This window comes from Clarias gariepinus, chromosome 14, assembly GCF_024256425.1.
Source record: "Clarias gariepinus isolate MV-2021 ecotype Netherlands chromosome 14, CGAR_prim_01v2, whole genome shotgun sequence".
NCBI lineage: Eukaryota > Metazoa > Chordata > Actinopteri > Siluriformes > Clariidae > Clarias > Clarias gariepinus.
Window position 1 is genome coordinate 14,739,211 of NC_071113.1, and position 27,524 is coordinate 14,766,734.

A 27,524-nucleotide genomic window follows, 5' to 3' on the forward strand; every position below is an offset into this window, starting at 1 on the left:
TGTTTATTTAATATGTATTATATTATATATTTAATAAGTATATATATACGTGGTCCAGCATGACTCCCACAAAAGAAGAAGAGAGACTCGGAAACATCGAGGTGTTATGGCAGGAGACGATATCAGGTCATTTGTGCCTGTTGGTGACTGAATTCAGGAGCAAAGCCTGGCGCCATGTTAGATAACTTAAAACAAAGCATTGCCCTACAAATTTAGCAGTGACGTAAAGATATGATATAAGATTATTTACCTTACTATTACGATAGATACATATACTGATAGATAAATAGATAAAAACACCCGATATTTATTCCCCTTAACCATTTCCTTGAGCACATTTTAAACAAAATAAAATGTTTTGAGTGAACCAATATGGCCGCCTATAAACGAAACGCCTTCAGCAAAATGACGTCATGTCGGTTCCTGTTATTATACCTCCATGCTCGGAACGACTTTGAATGGAAACTCCCTTTTTTCTTTCTCGTTACTGTCAGAGTTTGGTAACTTAGATGAAGTAACTCGGACTTAAGAAGGAGTTTGTAAACAGAGCAAAAATGCGCGACCGAACCAAAGAACTGGGGAATGTAAGTGAATTAATGGACGCAATTCTTTTCACACACAAAAAAAAATCTAATTAGTTAGCAAGCGACAGAGACGCTACTCAGTAAACGTAGTAGCTTAGCTTAGAATGCCTGTGGTCAGTTATTATACAGTTAAAACAAATATAATGCAGTAGTCTTATTCCCGAAAAGCATTTATCTAGTTAAATAAATAAAAAATATATATATATATAGTTAAATGCTTCTGTGTAATTGAGCGTGTCTTGCAGAGTAAGTTAAAGAGTGAAAATAGAGGCTCGGTATAGATGACCGCTAGCTGCCTGCCTTATTTAGCTCATGCTACATCTGTTAGCACATCAAGCAGAGCTGCGTACTAGCTTACAGTCAAAATAAATAAAGTGATTTTTTTTACCCCGGAGTTAATTTTGCCCAAGTTATTAAACGGGCTGTCATTTACTGAGAGAAATTTCTTTCAGACCTCAACACAGAATTTCAGCACAACATTCTTACTAACTTGACATGTACAGTAACTGGTATTCAGCCTCATTATAATGATAATTATCAGAAACTGTTTTTTATTCATTGTTATTTCTTATACTTATTCTTGTTTATATGCCATAAACACTTCTGGTAGATTTAAAGTCTCTGTGTTGTTGTAACTTCCCTTCCTTGCCGTTCTCACTGTGAACCGAAAACGAGTCAATGAGACTTGAAATTATTACAGTTGTGTTAAGATATGTCCATCATAGTATTAAAACTTGTAAGAATTGTTACTGAACTTTTAGCCTCGTTGACCAAATGTGGTCAGTAAATACAATCATGAATGGAGATCACTTAAAGGCTTAGTAAAGATGCTGATAAAAAAAAAAATGATTGTAGAAATCGGAGCAATGTTTAACAGTGAAAGTAAAAGTATTTACATATGCACAATTTGACTCACAGGATTGAAACTAAACAGTTGTGTGGCCATAAGAAAATCACTTGTTAGTGAGACTTATCAGGAGGAAAAAAAGAAAAAAAAACCACTTACATTTGCTAGGGAGCATAAAGGTTGTACTTGGGAACAATAGAAAAGGTGATGCGGTCTGATGAGTCCTGATTGACTATTCCAATGCGATGCACCCGTCATGCATAGTGCACTGCACAATTCTCTGGAGGAAATGTAATGATCTGGACTTGCTTCAGTTGGTCAGGTCTAGGCTATGCAACGTTGTGGGGGGAAAAATAAGGCAGCTGATGTACTGAATGGCCAGGTTATCACATCAATTGGCTTTTTAGTTCCCTGATGTTACAGACATATTCTGTGAAAAAGTGATTTTGGGAGCATGAGAAAACATTTTACACATGAGCTTGCCACTACATTGTGTGCTATAATAAAAGCTAAAGGAGGTCAATGACATCTTGAAGTGTGCAGCTTTCTTTTCTTTGACCTGGCAGTGTAGTTAAACCTTATTTTTTCTGTCCACTCAAGCCTGCAGATACCTCAGATGAAGATGAAGAAGGCATGGCACTCATGATCAAACCAGGCACAGGGACCTCCATAAAGGAAGGAGAGAATGATGCTTTCTTTCGAAAGGTAAACCTATCTCTCTCTTTTATTTATTTATTTTTTTAAAAACAGCTTAAAATTTCAAAACAATCTCGTTCATGGTCTTGTACTGCTGTGTAGCTCCCCTACCTTATTTTTTCTAGCAGAAGTGATAATAAAAGGATTCAGTTTATTTATACACCACATAAATTAAATTGTATTAAAAAAAATATTCAATTTAGAATGTATTATTAATTTAGTTTAATTTTATACATTTACTGTTAAGTTGTTGTTGGTCTTTCGGCGGTCTCCCAACCGGATGCCCTTCCTTACGCAACCCCCCCCCACATTTATCTGTTCATTCAAATGTAGTCAAGCATGTCAGAACAAAGTGCTGTTAGTGTACAAAAATATTTTACTAATATATATATATATTATTAAATAATACTCTGATTTTAATTTTTTTTTTTTAGGTCTGTGATATTCGAGAGGGGCTTGAAACTCTTAAGAAGAAAGTATCTGAACTGGAAAACAAACAAAAAACTGTTTTAGGGGTAGCGCTTCCAGAGGAAAGTTAGTAGCTTAGTGATATATAAATAGTAAAATATTTGGGTGTTTTTGTATATTTATTTTTCTTTTAAACTTTACCTGACATGTTCAAATGCATTCCTTTGCATCATATTTGATTAATATTATTAAATGTTTTTTTCAGGTATGAAAAAGGAACTTCAGACTATAAGGGATGAGATTAAAGTATTGGCTACCCAAATCCAGAAAAATCTAAAAAGTAAGAAAAATTTATAAAATCTGATCATATAGGACATTCTGCAGGTATAAATTCCAAATAAACAATGTAATTGTTTGATTAATTGTTTTAGGTATTGAACCCAAGAAAATAAATGAGGATGGGAAATATATTCCAATAAACACAAGAATGCAAAAAACACAGGTAAATTATCTAATGAATATGTTGTGATGAATTTTCTCACTAAAACCTTTTTCACTGCTCTTATTGAATTGCCTTTGAAAAATTTTTGTTTACAGCATGCTGTTTTGTCTCGAGACTTTATTGAGGCAATGAGTTACTGCAACACAATTCAGGCCCAGTACAGAGATAGAAATGTGGAGAGGATACAAAGGCAACTCAAAATCAGTGAGTTTCTTTTTTCTTTTTTAGTTTTCAGTAAGACTTTTACATTTGAACATGTTCTAATGCCTCACGCTGTCTTTGTGATGGAGTCAGAGAATCAGAAAGTTTTTTTTTTTTTAAAGCATTGATGTAGGAATAGAGAGACTTATATTTCCTGATGTGTTTTCCACACAAGTCTTTATTTTGATCCATGTAAGTGGCTGAGAGATCTTCTTGGCTTGAAGAACTTGTATTTGTTTTTCCATCACATATCTTGGTGGCAGTAAGTAAATAATTAGCCCTGAGTTTAGCTGAAGTCTGGAATTTGAGGAAACTTAATTTTCTTTAAACTCCTTTGAGTATGCAACTTCTTATGCATGGAATAGTTTCCAAAATAATGAACTTTGAGGTCACTGGTTTCTCTGAGTTGGTTTATGACGTTGTGACCGGGTGGATGGGTAATGAAACTTAAGGGAGTTGTCATTGTTGGGACTGTTTTTTTTTTTTTGTTTTTTTTAACTTCTTGTCCTCTTTTTGTTTTTATTTTATATCATAGTTTTATTTATGTTATAGTTTAATATGTATTATATATTTTTTTTTATTAATGAAGTTCTGTTTACTGTAGCTTGGTAAGAAATGGCTCTTTATAAAGCATAAGTTTAAGGGGATGATCTACCAGGAAGTAAAATATCACAAACCAAATGACAGCTTGATTTGAGTGTTATAATATGTAATTAAATTTGATTGATTATTATAGAAAACAAAACATCTTGATGAATTACAGTATCAGTTAAATACCAACCTGGAGTTTGATGTGCTTCCTCTTTCCATTATAGCCGGCAATAATGTGACTGATGAGCAGCTGGAGTCAATGCTCGAAAGTGGACAGACAGATGTGTTCACACAAAATGTGAGTTACATTAGCATTTTCATTTTAAATGAACTAAAATTATACATTCGAGTATTGTATTGTCATTAGACTCCTACATTAGAGTTGCTGTAATAACTGAATAGGTTTATATCTTGCTTAGTGTGTATGAACTGTACTGTAAAGGTTAAATGGTAGGGGCATCAGGAAAATCATGTATGTAATCAAAACTTTACAGTTGTACTATATTATGTTTTATATTGCGTGTTTCTATTCAAGTACTTTTTCTTGCTTTCTGAGGAGTCAAAGTGGATTTGGTAAGATAGTTTGCACAATAAAAATAACTTCTGCTTTTGAAGCTTCTCATAGAATTGAATTCACTAGATACAGTAGATGTAATTATTATCTTCATAGGCAACCATGACATTAGTGAATGTAGATTTTGTTGTTTTTCTGTTTTCATGTGTCGCATGTCTAAAAAAAGCATGATCCATTATGTCCATCATCCTCCAACCACAAAGTTGACATAATCCATAATTGGTCATGTTGTAGTGGAAGACTTGGCCATGTATCACTATGCTTTAATCTGTGTTTTATCTTTTTACACAGATCTTAACAGATGCCCAAGCCACCAGGCAGGCACTTAATGAAATTGAGTCACGACATGACGAGATTCTTAAACTGGAGAAAAGCATCAGAGACCTTCATGAAATGTTTCAGTATCTTGCCATGGAAGTGGAGGCACAGGTGAGTTTAGAAAATAGCAAAATGAATTATGTGTAAATATACTGTACGGTGCCATTCAAGTTTGATTGAAGTCCAATGGATTCATTGATGAGAGTATATAATAGTTTGGTACTTCTTCAAATATCAAATATCAAAGATATCTCTATTGATAAGATGAGTGTTTGGTATTCTGTTAATGAAATGTAATACTTTTAGGGGGAAATGGTTAATCGTATAGAGAACAACATAATTAACTCCACCAACTATGTAGAGAAGGCTGTTAAAGACACAGAGGCAGCTGTTGTCTCTCAAAAAAAAGCCAGAAAGGTTAGTAGTATAAACCAACATTGACATCAAAGTGCATTTAAAATGATCTCTAATTCTGTGATCTGATTCATTTGTTTGTTTGTTTCTTTTTCTCCCCAGAAAAAACTCTGGATTGCATTGTGCATTGCAATTTTAGTTTTAATAATAGTCATTGCCCTGGCTGCAACCCTCGGCACTTAAAGCAGGTTTGTATTTCATCAAATATAACAAGGCATCATGTATTAAACTTTAATTCCCATTCTCTCAAAAATACATATAGTAGTTTATATACAGTGAAACCTCGGATTGCGAGTAATGCGGTTTGCGAGTGTTCTACAAGACGAGCAAAGATTTTTAATAATCGTTTGATTTGGAAAACGAACAAGTCTTGGTTTACGAGTACTGGGTATCATGTATCACGCTTCTTGTTTTGACGCCGAACATCACGTGATCACAACTGAGCCAACAGTTTTTCTCCCTCTTGCGCTGCGGAATTGTGGGTAATCGTCTACCCTGCTGGGTTTTAGTGCACGTCTCTGACTGGTATAATCAACATCCATGCATGCGTGTACTGTTTAGTATAACACTGTGACCACGTGTGTGTGCGGAAAACATATTTTATTTTGTGTCGGCACGTGTAAAGCAAAAGCAAGTCACATTAAAGAGGTTAAAAATCAATTTTCTCTCTCCGCTCAAGGCTTAGCCTGCTCTTTGCCTGTGTCCGCGCGCGTCATTGGACACTGTGCCACAGACAGACAGACCTCTCCTACTTTCGCCTTCACACACACACACTCCTTCTCTATGGTCTACAGAAAAATACTGCTCTGTTACGAATTTTTTCAAAGTTAAAGTGCAGGTTAATTTGTTTTATTTTTACTTTACAGCAGTGATTCCGTTAGTGTGTCTCTCAATCAGGTGTCATTAGAGAGATTTCTTGTTTACTTTTGCTATAAAACAGTGTTTCCATTGTGTGCGCATGCATGTGTGAAAAGAGTGGAGGAAGGGTAACTGTGTAAGACGAGAAGGGGGAGAGGGGAGCTTACTTTAGGTTTACACACGTACACAGCGCATGTGCGCACAAACGGAAACACTTATCTGCCAGTATTTATTTTTTCTTTTTATTTAAAGTTAAAGTGCAGGTTAATTTGTTTTATTTTCACTTTATATTTTGTGATAATAATTTTTATGTATTTATTTTTTTGAGGCTGTTGAATAAATAATTTAAATTTCCATTATTTCTTATGGGAAAATTAAATTTGTTTTACGGGTGTTTTGGAATACGAGCCCACTGCCGGAACGAATTATGCTTGTATTTTATTTTATTGGTATTTTATGTGGTAGACCAAAAAGTTGCACATAATTGTAAAGTTGAAAAGTGTGTGCATTTGTATTTAGCCCCCTTTACTCTGATACCCCCAAACTAAAATCCAGTGAAACTAATTGCCTTCAGAAGTCACCAAATTATTAAATAGTCCACCTGTATGTAATTTAATCTCCATTACATACAGCTGTTCTGTAAGAGAACATTAGTGAATGAACAGCATCATGAAGTTCAAAGAACACATCAGATAGGTCAGGTTGTGGAGAAGTTTAAAGCGGGATTAAGTTATTTAAAAATATCCCAAGCTTTGAACATCTCACGGAGCACTGTAAATCCATCACTTGAAAATGGAAAGAGTATGTAAACTGTAAACTTACCAAGACTGTCCACCTAAACCAACAAGCTGGGCAAGAAGGCCATTAATCAGAGAAACAGCCAAGAGACCCATGTTAATTCTGTGGGAGAATATATCGTGCATTCAGCTAATTTGGCCTTTATGGTAGAGTGGCAAGAAGAACAGTTCCATAAGAAGTCCCTTTTGTGACAAGCCATAAGGGAGACAAAGCAAACATGTGGAGGACTGCTGATATTCTGGTCTGAGTCTAAAATTTAACTTGTTGGCCTAAAGGTGTGGCAGAAAACTAACACTGTGCATGGTGGTGGCAGCATCATGTTGTGGAGATGCTTTTCTTCAGCAGGGACAGGGAAGCTGATCAAAATTGATGGGAAGATGCATGGAGCCAAATACAGGGCAATCTTAGAAAAAAATCTGTTAGATTCTGCAAAACTTGAGAGTGAGGTGGAGGTTCACCTTCGGGCAAGACAATGACCCTAAACATACAATGAAATTGTTTACATGAAAGCATATTCATGTGTTAGAATACCCCAGTCAAAGTCCAGACCTAAATTCAACAGAGAATCAAGTAGCAAGACTTGGAAAGTGCTGTTAACAGACACTCTCCATCCAATCTTGACTCAAGCTTGAGTTATTTTGCAAAAATGAATGGGCAGAAAATTCACTAGACATACCTCAAAAAGACTTGTAGCTGTAATTGCATTGAACGGTGGTTCTACAAAGGTGACCCAGAGGGGCTTTATCTTGAAAAAACATTTATCATTTGCCTTCCACTTCACAATCATGTATCATGTTGTGGTGGTCTATCACATAAACCCCAATAAAATAAATTTACAGTTCTGATTGTAACCTGACACAATGTAGAAAAGTTCAAGTGATATGAATACTTTTGCAAGGCATTTTATGAACTTTTATACCTGGACCCACACATATCTTGCTTTACAACAAGGTGAAATGAGGTAATCTTTCTCAAAAAATCTCAAAATAATAAATTTTTATAGCATTTTGGTGTTCTAAACCGAAATTGGAGAAGTCTTAACTTTTCTTTTTAAATTTTGTGTGAATAACATACTTTGTATAATATGTTTGTGGACCCCTGACCATCACTCTTGCCCAAACTCTTCCAGCTGTTCCAGAAATCCCAAAGGTTGGAAAACCTTCCTGGGAAACTAATTATGTTATAACAGCAAGGATATGGACCAGCTCCATGTTAATGAACATGGGTTTGGAATGGGATTTAGTGAGCACAAATGCGTGTGATGGCCAGGGGCTCACATACTTGGAATTTATATACAGGCAAAATATTAAAGGGAATACATTCTATCTTAATAAAATTTTAAGCCACCAAAAGCTAAAGAGATGAAAGACCACTGTTACAAAACATGTTTTGGCAAACTTAAGCAGCTCTGAAAAAGTCTGTCAAGTTGCTTGTACGGTGAAATATTGTAAAACCAATTCCTTACATTTTTATTTGGTTGTTGCTAATAATTTGTTTTATTTTCCTCTTCCCCAGTGTCCTCTTTCTGCTGGTCTCCTCTGCTTCGCATTTTAAACAAGCCCTGTTTTTCACTAATGCCCTTCCAATTTAATGATTAACGGCCTTTTGACCCAGATGAACATTTGGTTTTGAATCTGTGCTGCAACATGTGTATAAGGATCACATAAATATTAAAAAATATTTTTTAAATAACACTGACATAGAAATAACTATTCTCAGGAAACCCCAAATGATAAAACAGATTTTAATATATAAGCATACAGAAGAACCTCAGAATCGCTGTAAGATACTTGAGCTTTGTTTTTATCTTTCTGTTGAAAATATTATTTGTTAGTATTGTGTGTATTTTTGATGCTATGTCAAATTTATTTTATAGTTTCTGCTTGTAAAATTATAATTTACTATCATGTCGTCATGTCCTCGTTACCTAATCACATCTCTACATGTTGATCTGTAGTATGAGCTGCAGCCTACAAAGGAAGCTCAGCTGTAGAAACTGTTTATTGACTAATCGTAACACACTAAAAATGCGCCACAAGTTATTTATTTGGGCCTTGTCCCAAATAGATCATGTAGAGCTGCTTTTGAAGTTTTTGCTATGTACAGTCAGTAATTTTTTTTTGTGCCTTTGCCTTGGTGCTTTACCCTAATTAATCTGTATGAATTTAGTGACAGGTCATATCAGACAGAGTACTGCAGTATTTTGGTGCATGATTTGTCATTTTATACTGAACTATCTGTAATTTTAATACAGAAATATTTTAAAATAAAAATGTATCTTATACTAAACTGTTTTTTGACTAAGTGTTTAATTAACTTAAATAAAGAAACCCCCAATAATAAAATGTGAGTGACGTGATCTAATAGAACTCAATTTCCCATCATGCATAGCAGCCTCAGCATAAACACACACACTTCCACACGCCGAGCAATCAGGAAGAGAAGTGCGGCGTCGCCACACAGATCAGGTAACACAGGTTATTTTTGGAAGTTTACTTTTCTGACTGTCAACAAAATCATAAAAGTAATTATTTACTAATAATCGTAGTAAATGTTTTTTTTAAGAGATGTGACTTATTTACACTGATTACAGGCTAAGTCGTATTTATATTTTCTAAAACTGAAACAGAATCATTGAGTTAGTTTTTTAATCGTCCATTATATAAGACGATAAATAATTAGTAAAGTTGTAAATACAGATGTTTTGCAAAGTAAGAAATTTGATTTGTCACGACTTTCCGTGAATAAGTGAAAGTGAAACTTTTCTGGCTGTATCCTTTCGTTTTAGACTTGTCTGGCTTTTTCCTCTACACTTGTATCTGAACATTATAACGTAGAACATTTCATAAAGGTGTCTTGTGAAGGTGAAGTGACCGAAAAACTGTGTGACAAAGATGTAAAGAGGTGTCCCACCTACTCTGTTTACCTTCTTTCTCTCTCTCTCTCTCTCTCTCTCTATATATATATATATATATATATATATATACACACACACACACACACACAAAGTATCTCAAACTGTGTGTTCTAGCACTGTCCTTCCGGCACATTCCATGGGTGCCTGTTCAAATTGATTTGGGGAACTTGGAGACCGGCTCAACCACCTTGTAAACCAATTCTTTGTTGCAGAATGTAATGCACTGAGTTCTCTGTTTCCTTTCTATAGTGATCAGCATTGACTTCTTTCAGCTGCATTGGCTTTTCTGTAGTCTAATATTTGTTTGGTCCTCACAGGCATAGATGATCATTGGTGCGCATGATCCTGTTACCAGTTTAATGATATATAATTGATAACCAATGTTAATGTGCTGATTGGTGTATAATACACACCTACCTATTGAGGAAGAGCATGTTACAATTTCACACAAACAAAATGGTCAATTGCTTTTGCAGTTGAGGCTTTCTTTGTTTTAAAATAATGAATAAAAATCATTAGAGTTAACATTTTTTTTACTTATTTGAAAAATTATTATTTTTTATTTAAATAAATTCTCATTTAAATAATTTCAATATATCAATGTATTAATGTTTACAACTAAGTCAAATAAGTTACTAAAAGAACTCAAAGATGATTTGTCCCAATGCCAAGTGACCAGCATCAAATGTCATTTCAGATGTCATTCTTTTCTGTGGCATACATTTTAAATGTCTGGTGTGGGGTCCGCAAGCAGTGTATTGCAACTTGTGAAAGTGTCCTGATTATGCAATGATCAAAACTATGTTACTCACAGACCATCATACTGTACCTCAAAAAAGATAAGTGACCAGACTTATTATATACAGTACAGGGTACCAGTACCAGTACTGTATATAATAAGTCTGGTCACTTATCTTTTTTGAGGTACAGTATGATGGTCTGTGAGTAACATGCTCGACAAATTGAGTCATGAAACCATCCTTTAACTTGAAAAATAACTTTAAAGCTTTTCAACTAGCAGATATGTTACACCTATGTCACAGGACTTGAACCATTATTTGTACTATGTGAAATATACCCTCAATTATAGAATGACTTATATATGTTAAACAGATGTAATGTATGCCTCATGACAGGTCTTACAGATTTGTCTCTAACTCAAAACTGAAAATGAGCAACAGCACAGAGGAGGATGCGGTGCTGGTGGACATGGAGTTATCTGTGTATTCTCAGGTGGTGTTTATTGATGTTCCACATGCCTATCCACTTCATTCTGATGTGATCTGCTCCTACAAGCTGACAGGAGGTCTGACACCCAACAATAAAGACTGGATAGGCATATACAAGGTGGATGCAATGTAGTATTGTCTTGATGCTTTATTGAAAGGAAGATTTGTTTATGTTTTCTATATATCTAGTAGCCCAATCTTTACTTTTAGGAAAGGGTGCAAAAAGAACAGAAAATAATTTACTTAAGTAAATATATACAGTAGATAATGTGTGCACTTACTTAATAAAAATTGGAAGCATCAAGTCAAAACCTACTTAAACTCAAATCAGTAATGTCATAAACCACCAGTCAAAATTTTGGATAATTCTTCTAATGGTTATTTCTTTTTACATCGTATAATGTCTGCTACTTATGCTTTGTAAAGCCTTCACAACGGCTTTAATCTGAGGTGCTGTTAATTAGTGTTTTTTTTGAGGCTGGTAACTCTAAATGAACTTCATGAGAGCCAGTTTCATCATGGTGATTTTTGCAAATGCATTTGACTATGCAGCTGAACTTTGTGTCTTAAAATAACAACTAACTGTTGTTGTTATTCAATAATTACCTAATACCATATGTGTTATTTCATAGTTTTGAACAAAATCCAGTGTTGTTCTAGAATGTAGAAAATAGAACATAAATCCAAACTTATATTCAAACTTTTGACTGGTGCTGTATTTTCATGTAAAACTACCATTTGCTGCATATTTAAAAGTGTTCGAGGCAACTATGGCATTTTAGGTAAAAAATTTTGTTTTGATGGTTAGTTTGCTGGACATATGCATGAATAATACATCCCCATTGGCTAATGAAATTAGCAGAATTTCATGTAAATAACCAACATTTAGCATTAGTTAGAATTTGACTTCCTTCATAGCAGCTGGAATTAATGCTAATCTAACATTGCATGAGAAGAGCACATGGATATTTATAGCATTGTATAGCAGGAGAACATCACAGCACATGTCGAGTTGGCCTGATAAATTCGATTGGATGCTGTAAATTGAAATGTAAATGAAATGTGGTTAACCACTGGCTAGGTAAAAGAAGACCTTCAGGATTTGTAACGAGCATTTTAAGGTCTAAATAACAACATATGGTGTAGAAAGCATGCTTGTATTCTTAGAAGTAAGTGCACAATTATTACATTTTAATAATGCTGACTTAAGGTGTGATAACAAGGTACACACAGCTTAAAGGATTTCAATGCTGTTAGTCCACATACTGACTAATATAAATATTGTCCATCCTATTTGTGTCTAGGTTGGCTGGGAATCAACACAAAAATATTATTCTTATGAATACACTTCTTCGGAATATAAAGGACTTGATCCTGTTGATCAGCAAGTTGTCTTTAAGGGTAAGTGGCCAACAGTTTAATGTTGAGATTTATCTGAGATAAGGTACACACAATCACTTTTACATATTTAGGGAGCTAAACTCAGGCTTTGTAAAGTTTAAGCCATTTTTATGCTTACTTTATGCATTTAATGATATAGAGCCATTGCCATGGTAGGGCACAACTAAATATTTGTGTAATTACATACCGTTTTAAAGATTAGGTTTGGTGGGTCGTATTTAGATCACTTACAACATCTTACACTTTTGTGTTCATTATTACGTTTGGTTTTAGAACCCTATCTCCCTAAAGATGATGGGGAGTTTTATCAGTTCTGTTACGTGGAAAGCAGTGGAAAGGTGCGAGGAGCGAGCACACCATTCCGCTTCCAAAACCCAGCAGAAACAAGCGTGGACTGTAGCCTTTTAGTGATCTCAACACCGGTACATATGTAACACCTTCCTTCATATCTGACTCATATTCCCTGTAATGTATTATTAAACATGGGCATATTTCGATATCTAACTTTTACCATTTTTCCATTTCAACACTGTTACTGAGAAGTTGCGCTGCACAATTTGCTGGTCTTACTGTATTCCTTTTTCAGTTAAAGTTCATTCTCTTACTGAGGTGTGAAACCAAAACACTTGGCAGTCATTAAGAATAGCGTGTGATTGTGCATACAGGAGCAAGTGCAGCAGATGGAGAATGAAAAAGAGGCCTTACTGACTGAGATCGAACAATTAAAAGAAGGAAAAACTATTTTAAAAAATGAGTTGGATGAAAGACTTCAAGAGATCTGCCGTCTCAGGGTCAGTTCTATGCTGTTTGTACAAATGTATGTTGCAACTGTTGCAAAGCCATCACTAAAGGTTTTTTTTTCCTCTAGATATACATTGATATGCTGAAGTCCAATAGCACAGATGACACATTTCCGCTTAAAGAGCAGCCTGAAAGTGCCAAGCAGGTTATCAGTGAGCAGTCTTTTTCCTCTGATGCTATGGCAGAATCCAAATCAGAAGAGGTGCCAGCGAATACAAAAAAGAAAAAGTAATTTTAAATGTCTATTTTATAATAAGACATTTTTTTAAGAGCATACCATCTTCTTCTGCAGTCACTGACCCCTAACCATGAGAAGTATGAGAAAGCATTGCTGAAGATTAACTTGCTGAAGCAGGATAAAGTTCAGCTTGAACAACAAGTCCAGGAGAAGGATACAGAGATTTCAGAGTGAGGCTTTACCATAGCATCACACCCCATACAGAATAATATAAAGACTATACACAATGAAACAAATTTTGGAATGTTTAAATAGAAAGTATTTTTGTTCCATATCCATCCAGGCTGAGGCTCAAAGCAAAAAAGCTAGAACAAGACTATACCAGATTACAAGATCAATTCCAGCTTCAACAGGTGTGAACAAACTTCGTTTATACAACAGAGGTTTTCGTACAGAAAACACATAAAATAGCACTGTTTCCTGTAATGTTTGTTTCCTCTCCTGCTTTAGGTTGATATGCAAAGTATTCAGAAAGAGAAGGAAAGGTTGTATGCTGAAAAAGAGCGAAAGACGCAGGACCTGGAAAGAGTGCAGGAAGAGAACAAGTCCTTACATGCGACTTTTTCCAAGCAAGGACCTCCTATGGGGGACAAAGGTGATACAAAGGTATTGAAAATATCAATACGTTTTTAAACGTAAATTTATGTTTTTAAAAATTGTGTGTGTTGATTAGTTTGTTTAAATAAATGCTTGTAATGAATCTGTGAAATTCTCCTTTATGTACTGTAGATGCAGATGCTGACCCTGACCAATGAACTTACAGAAGCCAGAGGCTCACTGCGTAAAGAGATCCTGAACAGCAAGGAGGCTAACAAACGTGCAGAGAAAGCTGAGCTAGAGTTAAAAGAACTTCAGAAGCAGCTTGAGAAAAGGACTGTGACTGAGGAAAGTCAGAAAGAGGTGTTGATTAATATTTATTTAATATTAATGTTGTTTAATCAAAAGGTTTTAAAATACATCTTTGGTGTTCTCGGGAATCTCAAGTATATTTTGGACATAATGTATTTTTATTTTAGACGGAATTGGTTGAAGCTCGTAGGAGAATCAGTGAACAAGAAAACATCACAGAGGTTGTGCGATTAGAAAATGAAAAGCTGTCTGAAGAAAACAAGGTGACTTCCTGTTGGGTTACATGAAAATAACTACCAGCGCTGTCTGTAGTTACGTGCACAGTCTGAGGCTGTATAAACAGTTTTTATTTTTTTAATCTTTGTTTGCTAGGAACTCAAACGTGAAACAGAAAGGTTAAAGACGTTAATATATGACATCTCATCAGGAGCAAATGTGAGCGGCACTCAGCATCAACAAACCCCTCTCAGTCCAGTGCCTGCATCTCCTGTCGACACCCAGCAGCAGCCAGTCCCACATTACTATGAGGAAATTTCTGGATCCTTTGGTTAGTTTTTAAAATGAAAAAATGAAAAAGTTTTTAGAATGCAGACAATATATTTTTGCATCAGTTAGTTTAGGAGTAAATTTATACTTTTTCTTGTTTTTAGGAAATCACGCTAATGCAGAAAACAAGGTAGTGTATTTTTCCCCAAGTGCATACATTGTACATTCTTTTAGGTTATTTCTGAGCAAACCATTAAATTAGGTTGGTTTGGTACAAAGGAGTATTTCTCTTAACTCTGCTTTATTAATAGGCAAAGGTGTGTCGTTATTGCCAAGTGATCTTCCCCGATATCACTGAAGATGAGCTGGTGATCCATGAGCAGTCCCACAAGGTGTGCCCTTTCTGCACACTCATCTGTGATGATTGTGGACAGCAGGAGTTTGAAAACCACGTCTATAGCCATGAGGAATAGACATACTTTAGCACCTGTTTTCTCTTATATGAATAACCCAGACCTTGTACCTTAAAGGATTTAATACTGTATTCCTAGTGATCACTTGAAAATATTATTGTATTATTTATCTTCTGTCTTTCAAAGTTGTATAAGAAATAATAAAACATAAAATTAAAAAAGGGATTTTGCTAGTTGTATAACCACACTGCCCTGGAGATCTTACTCAATTTGTTTATACTGTATTCAGTTTCTAGTTATGTGGGAAATCTAGCGATTTACAGAACTTCAACCGTAAACATACATTTCTTAGGTATCAGAGCCAGAACAATATTGTTTCTATAGGACCTAGAATTCCTACATCCCTGGTTGATGATTCTACTTTAAACCTTATCTGATAGGAAAATGATGTTGGAGGGTTCTAAACAGGACCTTTAAATGTTCTAGATTTCAGCTGTAATATTTATGCTCAAATCTGTGACTTTAGACTTTTGGGAATAATAAAGGTTTATCTTTTCAAACACACCCAAGACAAATACAAATTATTGAAGTTGTTGTTTCAAAAAACATTTACTAATTTAGTCAATTAATCATCGGTTTGTAAAATCTATAAAGGTTTCTTGCAAAAAAGTCTAACATATTTAAAGTCTGCAATTCAAGTCAGTAATTTTGGTAATTATTTAAATGTATTTAGATAATTGTGGCAGGTCACATAATGTAATTAAATAAAGTGCTCTCGCAGCTTTTATTTTAGTTATTCACGCTTAGACTTTAGACATCTTATCTCCAGTGCTATTATGAGTTATAAAAGATGTGCCTTAGCTGCAGGGTAACTGGATCTCACTATTTATACTAAATGTCCATGCTCCAAGACTACAAAAGTGCGACATGTCTAAAGATGCAATGCAATGCGAATTGTACTGGATTTATCTTTAGAAGTAAAGACAAGTTAAGAATGCATTTGTCTGGAGATATGCTTAAGGCCTCAGATTAAAAACTTACTGTAATATCGTTAAAGAAAATAAATGCTTTTATTACTATTCTTTCACTTGAATTTGGCATGTATTTATGAAAGAAATGTCCAACTTAATTTCGATTCTTTAAATTACAGTATTGTAAATTATGTAACTTAGGATTTCCTTCCACCAAATTCATATTCCTATACATTTCTAATCATGGTGTCATCTGATTCGCTTCCTCAGGCGTGACATCACGAGAAGAAAGTTCAGAGAAGAGGGCAGGCAGCCAGTATTGTGGCTCTCCCGCAGCCTGGGTATCCAACCATGCCAGCCCTTCTTTCAATAGGTGCTCCTGAAACAAAAGCAACACGTATCATACCTTCAATATTAACTTAAGCCTTGTCTCGTCTGAACATTGGTCTGTTCCTGAAATACTTACAAGCACATGGCAAGCCCGTTCTTTCTCCCACTTAAGGCTGTCTCTGATCTCACTTACTGTTACATATCCCTTTTTCTGCAAATATAATAAAGTAATTTTAGTATCAATCAAAAAAGGTGAGTATTTATGATGAGAGGTTTCCTTGGTTTTCAACACTGATTACCTCAGCCAGCTGAAGAACAACAGTGTGATCCATATTGAGCTCAGCTGGAACTGACTGTACTAAATAAGAGCCTCCAACAGGAATCATCCCAAAGCCATTACCCATTGCTTTAAGCTTTTTGATAGCACGTACCAAATCATCTCTGGGGATGAAAGAAAAAAAAATTGTTGGCAGTGTTGAAATTTGTACATAAATTAACAACACAATTGTTGATATACTGTTATAAAAATTCTCCACTTTGTCCACTTGGTAGAAGATATACCCCAGTCAGCCATAACATTTTGACTACTGACAGGTGAAACGAATAACAATGATTATCTTATATCCCACAATTATCTCTGAACTTGCGGTGTTAGAAGCAGAAACAATAGGCAAGTGTAAGGATTCAAGGAATCAAACCCTCAACCTTGTAGAGGGGCAAGACTACGGTACTATCTACTAAGCCACCGTGCTGCCTCACCTGTGGGATGCGCTGTAAAAACAACTCAGATCCACTGAAATCCCACAGGATACCTTCAGAAGACTGTATGGAATTCATAATTTGATGGGCCAAGGCTGTTTTGGCAGCAAAAGGGGGACCTACACAATGCTAAGGAGGGGAGCTTAATGTCATGGCTGTTCAGTGTCAAAGTTTGGCCTTTCCTTGCTCTAACCCAACAATTAATTAAATGGTGAGTTAAAGGCGAAGACTTGAGTATGTTGTAGTAGACAAAAAGCAAAATTACTCACTGGCTCACATCCTGAGCAAACTTCCCTCTTCCCTTCAATACTCGCTGATGAAGTTCATCCAGTGTAATAAGTCCTATTAAAAGACAATTTATTGTCCTATTTAAAACAATATGTTGTTACTTAACATGTTAGTCAATTCTTAGTAAAGAACAACAACAAAAAAAAAACATACTGGATATTGATTCCAAAAGAATACAGACCTAGTGTTCTTGAAAATAAGAAACAGGTACTTTAAATACATCCAGGTTAAACTTACCACCATTTCTGTGCTTTAGAGCCAGACAGACTTCAATTATCTGCACACCAAGTTCATAATAGAAGTCTCCAACTCCGAGCATCTCAGACCAAAATCCTTTACCAGCTGTTTTGTGTGAAAACAATAAGGACAGAAGAGTGAAAAGACTGCGCAGGTTGAATAAAATAACATGCATTGAGAAGGTAATTTGAATTACTTACATGCCAGAGGATCCACTCCTATTGTGGCACACATTTCTTGAAACTGCACCCTAAACTGTGAACTCTTTCGTATATCTTGCTTGTGTTTGCTGGCAAACTCTTCCAGATGTGTTTTAAATGTTTCTAACTGCTTAGACATCTACAGAAAAGAGAGCGGAGAAATATATATACTGTACATAGTAGGGTCCAAATACAGCCTACTTATACATACTGTACACAGTACTTCTTAGATTATTTTCTTGGGATCAGGTCCTTACCTGTACAATCTGATCTTCAGCCAAGACTGTACCTCTCTCTTTATACTTGGCCTACGAAATCAAAATGCATGTGCTATTAAATCCCCAAATAAATCTCAACTCATCCAATTTCATCATACAGACACAAAAAGATAACAAATCGCTTATAATTATCCTATAACTTACCTCCGCAAGTTTCTTTTTGGCTATAGCTCCTGCTCCAACTCCTCTTCTGTGCATGTTGCTGGATTATGCTGGAACTGTTTTATAAGTCCCCTCGGTTTAGCTGTCAGGTCTATGAGTAAACAGACTCTGAGTCTGCAGGTGTGTATCACTCTCTTAGCTAGCTAGCTGTGATTAGCTGGGAAGTGACATACAACATGCAACACGATAAAAAGGGAAAAAAACTTTCCCTCGAATTTAGTATTACCGGATCATCTTCACGTAGGAAAAACACTCCTTCTCTGTTTAAGTGTGTTATGCAGTTTATTACTCTCTCTTAAGGAAGTACACGATACAGGAAAAAGAAATGACTCTTCTTCTAGTACTAATGACATATTCCAAAACAATCACCATCTCCATACTGCCACCTACCGGCCTGCAGTATGACCAAGCCACTCCTGTACTTGAGAAGTTCCTCTTTTGAGTATTTATTTAGTTAGTTAGTTAGTTAGTTAGTTAAGAATAATTTACAGACTTGTTAAATCCCCAAATTTGATGGATCAGATAATATATACGAACACACCAACACAGCTGTAACATGAACGATAGGTTAATATTAATGCGTTCATTATCAATTATTAATGATTAATTACCGTATTATCTATGCGTATTATCTATGCATTTTTGAAAAAAGATTATTCACAGGGACTTGAACCGCAGGTGCTCCACTTTATCCAAGCCCGCTGGACCAAAGTAAAACGTATTATCTGTTGTTTAGCAATGTACAGTGCATTAAAATCGGATTTTGCTTAATGGTCTGTTAAATATAAAGTGTTATGCGCTAAAATGCGCCCCCCCCATAATCTACAGTATATTAAAATTTTATTCCAACATACATTCACATCTTTATCACCTATTAAATACTAGTTTCCAATAATAATAAGCCTTCGTTGATATTAATGAAATATTGGCAGATTAAATACATTTTTTTGCAATAATTTAGATAGATTTTACTGTTAATATAATGTTCAATATAAAGAGAGAGAGAGCGAAAATACCCCCCAAAGAAAATGACAGCTGGATACTTTGTTAATATGTAAAAAAAAAAAAAATACAAAAAGCTTGTAAGAATGCAACACTTATCTGTTGGGCTACAATTTAAGACAAAATAGGTTTTGATTCCAAAATATGCTTTTATTGAATTTGCGGAAATTATACATACTTTAATGCATGAGACAATTATAAATAAGGCATGACAAGTCATTTATTGTCTTGAGCTGCACACTGAACTGCATTAATTCTGCTGCTGCTCGCCATTTCTCTGGCAGCAACATGTCCTACTGACCAATGGCGACCCCTGTTGGACAGAACACAAGATACACAATTTCTTATGGGATGGAAAGGGAAAAATGTCTACAATCAAAATCCAAGTGTCCAGGTATATACTGTATATAAGACAAAATAGTATGTCTAGAGAAGACATTTGTACAAATATTGTGCATACTGTGTGTAAGACTGTCCAGCAGCTGCGAGAATAAACATATAGTGGCAATAAATAAAATTAAAACTTTATATAAAAATTTAACTTAGCACAAAAATACTGTCAGTGATATTTAATCTGCTCACCTTTTGTCAAGAGGAAGACTACTTGGATTCACCAACTTTGCTGTGAAGCCAATTAGCAAATTCCTTTTCTAGAAGGTCTTTGCAGAAGTTTGGTTCGGAATCCTCAAAAATCACACTTGGCCTTCAAAAAATAAAAATTATACTGTAATTTCATATTTTGGCCGCTTTCAAAGAAGGATGCTATGACAAAACTAGAGCATAATAAACAATTAATATATTTACACATACTCGCTCCTTTTCTCTCTATGATTTAGCAGATAGTTTACAAAGTTCTTCTGCACCAAGGAGTCCATTATTTTGCTCATATCACTTGCAAGAGTGGATTCAGCATAGCGACGCGCCAGGATTTGGTCATCATCTGCAGAACTATTTGTGACATTTAAAAAAATTACAAGTTTGTATTTCTTTGTTGAGTAATTATGTACAAAAAAAAAGATATTCTATCTCAAAACATTTATCTGAAAAATAAAAAGAATGTTCTGTCTTGCCTGCTGTCAACTGATCGTGCATTGACTGCCAGCATACCACCCAAGCAAAGGAAAACCAGTGACAACAGTTCTATCTTCATCTTGATCTGTCACAGTCTGACATTCAGATTACAAATAAGCATTTACAAATGTAAAATAATTCATGCTTTTATTTTTAAAAAATGTGGTTGTTCAAGGAACAAGGCCTACCTTACGAAGTGCTGTAGCAATAATGGAACAAAATAGTTGGTTTCCTCACAGTGAACTGCAGTAGCCTTTTATACATTCCAAATGCTATAACCTTTTGAAAAATAAATTACTTCCACATCATTAAAGCAATTAATTATGTGAAAAGTAGAAACGTGTAAATACTGATAAGCTTGTTCACACGTCTTTACTCTGTTTGCTGATTATGCACATAAAAACCTGAACTGTAAATGGAAATCTGTATACTTTGATTTGTAGGAAATTATCATTAAGTTAAACATTTCCAAAGGAAAAATGGTCATTAAACTTTTCATGTGATGTAAAGCCCACAATGCATTTATTTTAAAATAGAACTTATCTGGTTAATGACTGAAGGTAAAATAAATGTTTCCAGTTAAACGAGCAAACAGATATTGGATCTCATTCATCAAGTTGAAGAGAAAAAAATGCTATTTATCAAAATGTTCATTTAGAAGAAGTCATATCGTACTTGTGCTTTTAAATGTGTGTAAAATTTACGCATGAAGACTAACTAATGTTACCCTCAATTTGATTAACTTTATTTTATGTCCATGGATTATAGCACTTTTAAAGATATATTTTACTGTCAAATTTAAATAGCTCATTTTTATTATTTTTACAGCATTTAGCACACACCATTATTTAGAGTGACTCATAAAAAGTCTTGGAGTCTCTATTAAAAAACATCTTCATATTATTTCAGTAGGTTAGGTACTAAGAATACTACTGAGCCAAGACATACAGTATAAATCAATTTAAGCAGTCACAGCAGTTACCCTATGTAAAGTGTTTGGTGTGCCTAATCTTTTTTTTTCTTTTCTTTCTTCTCTTCTATTTTTAAGTGACACATTTTTGCCACCTCTTCTTCACAATTAATTCACCTTTTCTACAATTTGCACCTATATTTTAACATTTTCAGGTTACATATTAACACTGCTAAATATTTTACTGGCATAGAAATAAGAATACTTTATGCTTCTCCTTTCTGTATTTTCTTTTATAGTTTAGTAATAATTAAGCGTCCCCTGCTTCACTTTTCATGGAGTTTTGTGGGTGTCAATAAATGCATATTAGCTGTGTCAGGAGTGCATTTTGCACTGTACAGGTAATCAACATATGCATGTGAGTAAAGCAAATCAGCACTTTCAAAACTTTAGTTTTATATATATTTTGCCAATTTTGAAAAAAAAAATTTACAATTATGGAGAAAGTCAACATGAAAATCTTAATCAAAAACATTTTATATAATTAACTGCACAAAACAAACAAACAAAAAAACTTTATTCATTGGGGATGCAGACAACATTTTAAAAGATGACCAAATCTCTTTATTTAATCTGTTAAGTCCTTCAAGTGAAAGTTACATAGGGCCAGAGTTGACTTCATTCTACAGTAGGTATAACTAATCTATTGATTGGCCCAACATTGGTCCGGTTAACAAAATGACAAAGTGGCAAACAATGCTGGCTCCATTATTTGATATTTTAAGCCCCTTAAGGAATTTTACCACTTCATATGATACCATGCTGTTTTTGATAATACCGTGGTACTTATTTGCTAAAATATTACATGTACCACAGTATGATACATGGTCTTAAGATGGTACATACTTCAGTGCAATGGCATACTGTACATACTACAGTAGGGTACATACTTCTACCATTTACAGTATAGTACAGACTACCATGTATAGTCTTTATATCCTGCATAATCGATATCCTACTATTTTAATTCTATTTTATCTTTGTAACTTTTGTAAATATTGTACATTTCTCAACCTAATTGTTTATTACATTAAAAATTCTTACTCTTATATTACTTTTATTGAAGAATTCCATTGAAATGTATTTAATTGTAGGAAAATCTTTTTTTTAAGGTTACATGCAGTCATAGAAAGTATTTTACTGCATATCACACCGTGCATCTTCCTGTATATGACAAATATAAATTATTATAAAAGTATTAGAAAAAGTTGTCTACAGAAAAGCATGAGAATTTGTACTGTATTCAAATTTCTCAGGATTTGGGGGTTGCTCTGTGTGTAATGTTTGTTTTCATTTTAAAAAAGCAAATAGTAAATAATTATTTTAATGTTTCTTGTTCAATGTTTTCTCAAGAGCATTTCCAGTGAACCTTTAAAAGTGATTTAGGATCGTCAACGTAGTGCAACGTTCTCTCTGTAGAAGATTTTAGTGGGTCCTTTGGGTTTTGGTAAAAAGAAATCAGGGCTCATGAGAGATTTCAATTATACTGTATAGTCCAAGCAACACCTATTATGTATATTTTAACACTTACTACAATTTAGTGAATTTGTAAGACTTAAAAGGTAATAAAATGGTGTTTAATGTTTTCCGAATTGGCCAACAGCCGGACCAGTAACTTTTCAAACACGCCGCTAAACTCCGCCTGCTAACACTTGTAAACAGCTCTAGGCTGTGCGCATGCGCTGTGTTCGGTTTTTAAATCGAACGTATGAAGAACATGGTGCTCAGGATCACGCCAGAAAATGGGGGATAGTAGTAAAAGTGAAGTATGCCATCATTTTAAACATTATTTCGCTCCGCCAACGAGGAACACACGTGGAATAAACCGTGACAGTTCAACACCAATGTTAAATAGACGCATGGATTTCAGTGGGTATTAACCTGCAGCATGTTGGAAGTAATTGTTATTGTTTTCATCTCTCTTCGGTTTGCTAGCTTTTAAGCTAGTTAGCGTTTAGCAGCACAGCAGCTAGTTGTTCACTATCGCGATCCAAAATAAGGGCGAGTGGCAGTTGTTGAAGTTCCGAGTAGCTTCTTAAGCAGAACATTTTGCGCTTCTCGGTTTCTTGTCGAATAATGTTAGTCCTGCGGTGATTGTTTATGCATGATGGGAAGCTACTAGCTGTTAGCGGCTAAGCTAATTAGCTAAGCTTACGCCGGGCTGTTTCCAGCAACATCATGACGGATTTGCAAGGCAAATGTGTAGGTTTGACGTGCTTTATTTATAGTTTACAGTGTACTGTTTTATTACGGTTATGGTTGACTGATGAGTAAATTAGCCCTCTTTTAAAGCTTGTTTAGTCATTAAAGCTATGGTTCATTCTGTGGCTTATTTTCGTTATGAATATGCGGACTGAGTCCATCTCAAACGTGGGATTGCGTTCCGAGTCAAAGAGTTTGTACTTGTCAAAAGGACACACTATTAGTGTCCAAAGAAATTCCCACACCTTGCTGAAAGAAACGCATGACTCTGTTGTTATCACTCTCAAGGACGCGGGGCAGCGTTTTGTTAAATCAAGAAACCTGGCCAAGGATCTGGGTGGGAAAGCTGCTCGGCCTTTATTGCCAGTGGGACAAAACAAAGCTGGTGCTTTTGGGACCTGCTCTGAGAGCTCAGACAAAGCAGCGTCTCAAACCAAACCAATGGGGGGCGAAGGAACCCCTGTTAAAAGCAAAACTCCATTTGGACATACCAGTGCTACTGATAATAAAGCAGAATTTGTTTCAATGAATTCCCACAATTCTAGAGATTCTGGTGGTGAGGACAGCTTAAAGGGGTTCGAAACTATGGGGGCTCACAGCGTGGCGCCTCATGAACACACGGAAGGCAAAAGAAACAACCTGAGGAAGACCTCTAGCCTTCCAAGTTCACAAGCCAACTGTTTTCATCAGCTACTTTTGCTTCAGCTGGACCTGATTGAGCAGCAGCAGCAGCAGCTACAGTCTAAGGACAAGGAGATAGATGAGTTAAAAGCGGATAGAGACACGGTATGTGGTGTTTTTATATATCATTATACCAATATTGTTATTTTTACAATAATCTTGTTTCAAGTTACAATTTTTGTCCAAGCACCACTAGTTAAGTAACTACCACACAGAGTGATCTTTTCATTTACATTACTTTTAAAAAATATATTTTTTATGCCACAGCTGCTTGCACGGATTGAGAGGATGGAACGGCGTTTACAGTTGATGAGTAAGGAACCACGGGATAAGCGTCTTTTTCAACCCTTAGAGAGATGGGTCCCAGACACTGATGACTTCTGGGATTCAGATGTAGGAGAGAGCCCTCAGACCACCACACCTAAGACCCCCTTTAGTCGAAGCAGCAAAGCGCAAAAGAGGTAAAAAAGAAAGAAAAAAAAACACGAATTATGCATGTCTCTTGATGGATGGATAATTTCATTTATTTCCTGTTTAGGAGATGTGGGTTCTTGGATTCCAAAATACAGAGGTCACAGGGGAAGTCTTCCAGGTTAACCCCACAGAAGCCTGACACTGGTGCAGCCTCTCCATGTCAGAGGGAGCTGCGAAACAAAGAGACGCCAGAGAAGACAGCGCCTGGGAGATCATCAGGCTCGACGGAGATGTCAGCAGATGCAGAAGAGAGCTGTGAAAATGAAGACTTTCCATACATGACAACAACAGAAATGTACCTGTGCTGCTGGCACCAACCTCCTGTCTCTCCCCTCTGTGAGACATCCCCCAAGAAAGAGGACGATGTTGCCAGTAAGTTTTTCAGATGCAGCATTTAGTCCCATACAAATCTGGACAACTTGGTTGGTACAATTATATCTCATGTGTGCTTGACCCTTTTTTGTAAAGTTCCATCCTGGCGGGAAAACAGCATTGAGCCTCTGAGGGAGGAGGATGCCTTAGATAATTCAGAGGTGACATATCATATTTTGTATTTTTTTCCCATTACACTCCATAGCACTTGTTTCAGATCATGATTTCTGAACACGTGTATCTCAAGGAAATATCTTTTTAATTGTCAATTAATAACAGAATCTTGAGGATGGGGTGTTTCTGAAACGTCACTCAAAGCTTGAGCTGGATGAAAAGAGAAGGAAAAGGTAAGGGTAGATGCACAATAGGAATTTATCAGTAGATTTATTTATTTACTTGTTATAGAATCTTGCATTTTAACTTGTCATTTTACATACTCGGTCTCTTATTGACCTTTATTCTCACATCAGATGGGACATTCAGAGGATACGGGAACAGCGCATGCTTCAACGGCTGCAACAGCGCATGGAAAAAAGAAAACTAAATATTCAGGAGTGTGAACCAGAGGTTTCCTCATTTTATCCTGATGCGGATGACGGTATGTGCTGTTTTTTTTAGTTTGAAGCTGTCTAATATGTATATGAGCATGTTTTATTTGGTTTTCATAACAAAACGTTCTACTTTCTATTCTAAATTTCATTTTTTACAACTTATTTCCCCCTACAGTGGATTCTGTTGTTATAACACCATTTCTGCCAGTGGTGGCCTTTGGCCGGCCTTTACCCAAGCTGACTCCACAGTAAGTAACTCGTATTACAGTTACAGATCTTTGTTCTTATAGTCTGACCTTAAGTAAAATTTTATAGCATAAATGCATGGATGAATGATTTTCTCCCCTATTTCCACCCCCTTCACACCCATAGGAACTTTGAGCTGCCATGGCTTGATGAAAGAAGTCGTTGCCGTATAGAAAATCAGAAAAAACAAACTCCTCATAGGACCTGTCGGAAATAAGGCAGTCCAGCACTGTTTGAGTGCACACGCTGAATGTTGAATGCTGCAGGATACTTGATCAACTTCATGGATTTGTGTGGGTTTACAGTTAAACTGCAATAAAATGCCATGTAACTTTATGAGAAAATGGCTGCATTGCAGATCTATTTATGTTACTGTTTGTTGGGACGAATCCATCATTAGAATGCCCTGTAATTTTCTTTTGAAATGCTTATTGTGTTTAGTCATTGAGTTCTGTAAAAAATAGTTCTGGTCCTGGTCTATTTTTATATAAATGGTATTATGGGACATTGCTTCAAGCAATGCTTTCACCTTGTGGGTATTGTATATCTCATGCATACTTTGCATGTAACGCCGTGAATGGTCATATTCTGCACACAGTGGACTTTTGAATAAACAGTGCTGAAATGTACAAATTCTATATACATGCACCATATAATGGCGGGAATACACACAGTGAGAGTACGAGTCTAATGTCCTCCAAATCTAAATTTAAATTTTAGAATGCATGATTGTCTATTGACACATTGTACCGAATTTCAATTCAATTAAAAATGTTAACCAACAGAAAGTTAAGTTAAATAACCTGTGTGTGCTTTTGTCTCAGTAGTGAGCTTTTTTTGAACCTCTCTAGAGCTGTTAACATATTCAGCATTTCCATAAATAAAAAGGGCATATTACTTTTCTCAAGTAACTGGCTGATAAGTCAGTTACAGTATATGAACCTAAAATTTGATGATCACCTTTTTCTCATACAGTGGTGGCCAAAAGTATTAAGATGGCATATGTATAATATGTATTAGTGCATATTAGCCTATCTGGCTGGTGATTTGTGCTAATTAACTGAAAAACTAGTGATAAACTGTCTGTGATGGTGGTAGTCGACTTCTGGAGCCATGGCCTTGGTCTTCTCCAAACCCGAAAGAAGACTGTTGGACAATGGCAAAGGAGGCAGTAGCAGTCAAGAGACAATCTTCTCTACATGATATTTGGGAAGCCATTGATTGAACAAGTGACAACAGAGTATTGCACACATTTCACTTTTGGCCCATCTGGATCCAGCTGGTTTGGAAGAATTGAGGAACTTACAGTGCATCTGGAAAGTATTCACAGTGCATCACTTTTTCCACATTTTATGTCACAGCCTTATTCTAAAATGGATTAAATTCTTTCTTTCCCCTCAGAATTCTACACAAAACACCCCATAATAACAACATAAAAAAAGTATACTTGAGGTTTTTACAAATTTATTAAAGAAAAATTAGGAAAGCACATGTACATAAGTATTCACAGCCTTTGACACGAAGCTCAAAATTGAGCTCAGGCGCTTTGTTTCCCCTGATCCCCCTTGAGATGTTTCTGCAGCTTAACTGGAGTCCACCTGTGGT

The 27,524-nt window shown here is 35.6% G+C and overlaps 5 protein-coding genes across 5 annotated transcripts; 3 read left to right on the forward strand and 2 right to left on the reverse strand.

The window, feature by feature from the left end:
- Positions 1-446: 446 nt before the first annotated feature.
- On the forward strand, positions 447-9,084 carry stx4 (syntaxin 4). Its single transcript, XM_053512101.1, has 11 exons — positions 447-584; positions 2,032-2,136; positions 2,562-2,661; positions 2,801-2,875; positions 2,967-3,037; positions 3,133-3,241; positions 4,054-4,127; positions 4,695-4,832; positions 5,028-5,138; positions 5,238-5,323; positions 8,307-9,084. The coding sequence occupies exons 1-10, from the start codon at positions 555-557 to the stop codon at positions 5,316-5,318; spliced, it is 894 nt and encodes a 297-aa protein (XP_053368076.1). The 5' UTR covers positions 447-554; the 3' UTR covers positions 5,319-5,323; positions 8,307-9,084.
- Positions 9,085-9,200: 116 nt separating this feature from the next.
- On the forward strand, positions 9,201-15,689 carry calcoco2 (calcium binding and coiled-coil domain 2). Its single transcript, XM_053512087.1, has 14 exons — positions 9,201-9,259; positions 10,845-11,055; positions 12,242-12,338; positions 12,612-12,760; positions 13,004-13,129; positions 13,207-13,341; positions 13,432-13,547; positions 13,661-13,730; positions 13,828-13,983; positions 14,107-14,277; positions 14,394-14,489; positions 14,599-14,773; positions 14,877-14,902; positions 15,024-15,689. The coding sequence occupies exons 2-14, from the start codon at positions 10,879-10,881 to the stop codon at positions 15,183-15,185; spliced, it is 1,656 nt and encodes a 551-aa protein (XP_053368062.1). The 5' UTR covers positions 9,201-9,259; positions 10,845-10,878; the 3' UTR covers positions 15,186-15,689.
- A 486-nt stretch (positions 15,690-16,175) lies between these two features.
- Positions 16,176-18,678, reverse strand: snf8 (SNF8 subunit of ESCRT-II). Its single transcript, XM_053512102.1, has 8 exons — positions 18,333-18,678; positions 18,168-18,218; positions 17,911-18,049; positions 17,711-17,815; positions 17,455-17,527; positions 16,726-16,867; positions 16,563-16,637; positions 16,176-16,475 (listed from the first exon to the last, which is right to left on the reverse strand). Exons 1-8 carry the CDS (start codon positions 18,384-18,386, stop codon positions 16,338-16,340), a joined length of 777 nt encoding a protein of 258 aa, XP_053368077.1. The 5' UTR covers positions 18,387-18,678; the 3' UTR covers positions 16,176-16,337.
- An 809-nt stretch (positions 18,679-19,487) lies between these two features.
- On the reverse strand, positions 19,488-20,517 carry gip (gastric inhibitory polypeptide). The gene is made up of 4 exons (XM_053512104.1): positions 20,423-20,517; positions 20,163-20,300; positions 19,935-20,055; positions 19,488-19,665 (listed from the first exon to the last, which is right to left on the reverse strand). Exons 1-3 carry the CDS (start codon positions 20,500-20,502, stop codon positions 19,953-19,955), a joined length of 321 nt encoding a protein of 106 aa, XP_053368079.1. The 5' UTR covers positions 20,503-20,517; the 3' UTR covers positions 19,488-19,665; positions 19,935-19,952.
- A 2,574-nt stretch (positions 20,518-23,091) lies between these two features.
- Positions 23,092-26,712, forward strand: msl1b (MSL complex subunit 1b). Its single transcript, XM_053512090.1, has 8 exons — positions 23,092-24,381; positions 24,544-24,737; positions 24,815-25,122; positions 25,219-25,283; positions 25,402-25,469; positions 25,593-25,720; positions 25,849-25,921; positions 26,046-26,712. Exons 1-8 carry the CDS (start codon positions 23,734-23,736, stop codon positions 26,134-26,136), a joined length of 1,575 nt encoding a protein of 524 aa, XP_053368065.1. The 5' UTR covers positions 23,092-23,733; the 3' UTR covers positions 26,137-26,712.
- The last annotated feature ends 812 nt before the right edge of the window (positions 26,713-27,524 follow it).